The 5,108-nt window shown below is 43.8% G+C and overlaps 1 protein-coding gene across 2 annotated transcripts; it reads left to right on the top strand.

Annotated features, from left to right (window-relative positions):
• LOC125529860 lies at positions 1-4,866 on the top strand (the record flags this gene model as incomplete). Of its 2 annotated transcripts, XM_048694287.1 has the most annotated exon segments (8): positions 1-465; positions 564-650; positions 1,537-1,669; positions 1,848-1,951; positions 2,623-2,716; positions 2,831-2,933; positions 3,018-3,176; positions 4,787-4,866. In XM_048694287.1, coding segments are annotated over 5 exon segments (420 nt in total). In that variant the 3' UTR covers positions 2,881-2,933; positions 3,018-3,176; positions 4,787-4,866.
• Between the last annotated feature and the right edge of the window lie 242 nt (positions 4,867-5,108).

Below are 5,108 nucleotides of genomic sequence, written 5' to 3'. Positions count from 1 at the left end.
GATCCCCAAGGGCGTGGTCGCGTTGCCCTGATTGGAGGAGACCCTGCCGGCCTTGCCTTGTTTGGAGGACTGTGTGCGTCAATCCGGACCTCCGCTTTCCCCCTTTTCCATCAAGGACCGCCGCCGCTGCTTCGTCTTCTATCTCTCCGGATCCCCATCGGCACCTGCTGGATGGTGCTCCGGGAACAGGGCCGCACGGAGGCCCTCCTCCCGTAGGTTGTGCAGACGCGGCGCGCCTTGCAGCGGCTATTCGGGATGAGCGCGGGCGCGACAACCTTGTCCCAGTCGATGATGGCGGCGGCGAACGCCGGTGCTCCTTCTCGTCCTCTACCTCCAAGGACGCGCACCGGTACAGCTCAGACACCCCCGTCCCCAAATCCCGTCCACCCATCCGGCGTTGTCCAGCTCATCCTCACGCTCGTGGATTCGCCTCCTCCTGTACGCGACACTTGAAACGTGGACGTGGTGAGCTTCCCCTCTCTCTACCCCCAAATCTGGATGGCACTAGCATCTGTTACATACATACATATGGATAAACATCTTGGTTTGGTTCTTTGGTTCAGTTTGTATTCAGTCTGTATGCGTCTAGATGTGAATGGCACTTGCAGTATATGGCTGCTCCTTGGTTGTCCATTTGTATGCGTCCACAGGTATGTAAACGGCCGCTCCTTGATTGTTATTTTGAACAGAACTCCCCCTTAATTCTTCCTGTACTGAAATGAATCCTTGGAAGCTAGCACTACATGTCTGTTGTTGCTGTCGTCTTGTACTACATGGCTTTTTCCAATTTAATTTCAGTCAAGTTTATGTGAATATAATCTCCTTTGATCTGATGTTTTGGTCTGACTATTTACATTTTAATTATCATGTACGTACTAATGCATTCTCAGATATTTGGTCGGTGTTATCTTCTAAAATAATAGTAAATGCAATCGTTAAATAGCAGTAGAAGAAGCATGTCTGCAAACAGAATTGTACATTTTCATTCCTTTGTAGAAGTGTAATAGATTATTTCTTGAAAACACAAAGATTTCAAGTATAGCGTCAGAACAAAGATACAAACTATAATTTCAACATCCGGTAAATGATATATACAGCGAGTTGGGCGTGTCAAATGTTGATGCACAAACAGAATACATTGGATTAATTATGTACTTTTTAGAACAGTTCGGAATACATATTGGAAGAACAAATTATGTTATGTTCCCGGCCCATCTCTTTCTGCTATCTTGCTGCTGCAGGACCTGGGAGTTTTAGTGGCCCTCAGCAGCGCGCGCCCGCCGGCGCCGACTCCTTATCGACGCCCGTCGGCGGCCCGGTGACGCGACCAGATCACTGCAAATTGTCCCTTCAGTCTTGATCAATAACCAGATATTGGCAAGCTTGAGTTATCCATGGATGCATGGAAAAGATTATTCATTGTTGTGATATGCATATCTGTAGGATTAAATTAATCTGAATTATGTGCTATGTCACACTTTGCAGAGTACAGAGACTTCAGTTCACATAATCTGTTTGTACATATGTTGATGTCAGGTGGAGGTGGTCGTGCTGGCGCCACTGTTTTGCTTCGTGCTGATGTGCTATAAAAGTGCCTCCTCGGCAGATGAGGACCTGAGCGTGGCCGTGCTAATGAGGATGCAGGATCCACCGCCACCGGCCAGTCCGAGTGCGTTGTTGTTTTCATTCTTTGGGTCCTAGGGATTTCGAAAATCAGGTGTTCGCCCCTGATGATTTCCGGGAGATAAACTGATTTCATTGGCATCATCTATTTCATTGCCTCACCAATATCCATGTGAGCCTGAGTTGTAAGTGAATGTACACATTGCGTGGCTGTGTTCCTGCAGGTGATTGCAGAGAACTTGGCAGGCAGATCAATTACGAGGAGGGCAAGGCTGAGCTGGAGTGGGGTGGGCGCCAACATGAAGGAGCTGGAGATATCTCTATTTTTGTCAATCATTATTCAGGCTCTAAGCTTCCCCTTTCCCTATACCACATTACTTGATATTATTAAATTCAGTACGCTTACTCAACTGTGAACAAGTTCATGTGGTAAGTAGGATCAACAAGAGTTGGCTGGCAACTGCTATGTATATGTTATTATGGATCAGCCAAGGTGGTTAAATTTTAATTTTTTTCCTTTTTCTTAATTTATGCCCTTAAGTTTATGCTGTTAAATGCATACACATAACTTAGTTCCAGATTTAACAAGAGTACATTTTACAATGAACTTCATAGCTGATGTTGATCATAATTAGTAAGTGTACAAAGCATTTCAAGGAATTTCTGTTTTGTGCATATTGTATATTGCAGACTTGCAGTGAAGTAGTGCCATCTAAGTACCAGATGTATGTTATTTTCAAATAAGCTTTTCTTAAAATGGAAAATACTAAAAAGCAAATTGTGCCACACCGTGCAATTAAGGTGCCTTTTACTGGAAACTCAATGCAACTTCTTGTTATTTTCAAATAAGCTTTTCTTAAAATGGAAAATACTAAAAAGCAGATTGTGCCACACCGTGCAATTAAGGTGCCTTTTACTGGAAACTCAATGCAACTTCTTGTTATTCCTTCTGAACCTAGCAATTAAGCCATATCTTGTTTTCACTCCTTCTGAACCTAGCAAAATGACCTGCTTGGACCGAACGAGGACAGGTGTGTGGTGGTGGACATAAGATGCACGGCGAACATTGAGCTACAGAAGAACATTATGAAAGGTATGTACGGTAACTCCATCCATGCTTGGCCACACACCAACGTATGTTTTCCACTGGTGCTAACCTAAACAAATTCGTTTACTGTGAACTGAACAACGGTGCATCGTGATACAGAGGTTGGAGAGGCTGGAGGAGACCATATACCAACACAAAGCGCATCTTGATGGCCATCAATGAGGAGCTGGACCTGCTACGCCAGGCTAATTGCAAGCATCAGGTACTTTTGTTAGCTATCAATTAAATCTCTTGTCCTGCAAGAACATGTGCTTATTTATGAAAACATTTTACATGAGCATTGTAGGATGATTTGGACGAGATGACTGATGAGGACATGAGCGTTGTCGGATGATTTGGACGAGAGGACTGTAGCACGACGCAATGAAGAGCCAGATCGTCCGTCCGCTCCCAGCTCACTTCCCAGTTCTGTTGTGCTGCCCCGTGCACCAACCATCCAGTAAAGGTTCTGAGTTTAACATCTTTTCAGGAAGAAATTATCTATTGATCCACATGTTTGTATTTTGGCAGACATGAGTTAATTTATCATCTTTTAAGGAAGAAATTACTAGAGAGAAGAAAGCCCAGTTTTGCAAGTAGTGCCTTTATAACCCTAGCGTCATCGAACCTTAAGTGTGTCGACCCTACGGGTTCGGGAACCATGCAGACATGACCGAGACGTTCTCCGGTCAATAACCAACAGAGGGATCTAGATACCCATGTTGGTTTCCACATGTTCCACGATGATCTCATTGGATGACCACGATGTCGAGGATTCGATCAATCCCGTATTCAATTCCCTTTGTCTAGCGGTATTGTACTTGCCCGAGATTCGATCGTCGGTATCCCGATACCTTGTTCAATCTCGTTACCGGCAAGTCTCTTTACTCGTTCCGTAACACATCATCCCGTGATAAACTCCTTGATCACATTGTGCACATTATGATGATGTCCTACCGAGTGGGCCTAGAGATACCTCTCCGTTTACACGGAGTGACAAATCCCAGTCTCGATTCGTGCCAACCCAACAGACACTTTCGGAGATACCTGTAGTGTACCTTTATAGCCACCCAGTTACGTTGTGACGTTTGGCACACCCAAAGCACTCCTACGGTATCCGGGAGTTGCACAATCTCATGGTCTAAGGAAATGATACTTGACATTAGAAAAGCTTTAGTATACGAACTACATGATCTTGTGCTAGGCTTAGGATTGGGTCTTTGTCCATCACATCATTCTCCTAATGATGTGATCCCGTTATCAATGACATCCAATGTCCATGGTCAGGAAACCGTAACCATCTATTGATCAACGAGCTAGTCAACTAGAGGCTTACTAGGGACATGGTGTTGTCTATGTATCCACACATGTATCTGAGTTTCCTATCAATACAATTCTAGCATGGATAATAAACGATTATCATGAACAAGGAAATATAATAATAACTAATTTATTATTGCCTCTAGGGCATATTTCCAACAGCAATTAAGCCATATCTTGTTTTCACTCCTTCTGAACCTAGCAAAATGACCTGCTTGGACCGAACGAGGACAGGTGTGTGGTGGTGGTCATAAGATGCACGATGAACATTGAGCTACGGAAGAACATTATGAAAGGTATGTACGGTAACTCCATCCATGCTTGGCCACACACCAACGTATGTTTTCCACTATTGCTAACCTAAAGAAATTCGTTTACTGTGAACTGAACAACGGTGCATCATGATACAGAGGTTGGAGAGGCTGGAGGAGACCATATACCAACACAAAACGCATCTTGATGGCCATCAATGAGGAGCTGGACCTGCTACACCAGGCTAATTGCAAGCATTGGGTACTTTTGTTAGCTATCAATTAAATCTCTTGTCCTGCAAGAACATGTGTTTATTTATGAAAACATTTTACATGAGCGTTGTAGGATGATTTGGACGATATGACTGATGAGGACATGAGCGTTGTCGGATGATTTGGACGAGAGGACTGTAGCACGACGCAATGAAGAGCTAGATCGTCCGTCCGCTCCCAGCTCACTTCCCAGTTCTGTTGTGCTGCCCCGTGCACCAACCATCCAGTAAAGGTTCTGAGGTTAACATCTCTTTTGCGAGTTTCGTATAAATTTCGTTGTCACTTTATTATCTATTGATCCACATGTTTGTATTTTAGCAGACATGAGTACTTTATCATCTTTCCAGGAAGAAATTACTAGAGAGAAGAAAACTCAGTTTTATAAGTAGTGACAGTCCAACATCATATTGACACGTCTGGTTTCTCTTTCCACAAGCAGGGTCGAGTGGGGTGATATACTAGGCGCTTTCTTCTAAATTGTACAGAAAGTCCACTGAGTTATTGTTGTTTGTATGCCACCTTAGAGCGAAATAGTACTTCTTTTAATCATTTTT

The sequence above is a fragment of the Triticum urartu genome, unplaced genomic scaffold (genome assembly GCF_003073215.2).
Source record: "Triticum urartu cultivar G1812 unplaced genomic scaffold, Tu2.1 TuUngrouped_contig_5912, whole genome shotgun sequence".
In the NCBI taxonomy this organism is placed as follows: domain Eukaryota; kingdom Viridiplantae; phylum Streptophyta; class Magnoliopsida; order Poales; family Poaceae; genus Triticum; species Triticum urartu.
Note: the sequence above shows the minus strand (reverse complement) of the source record. Positions and strands in the feature narration are given on the sequence as shown.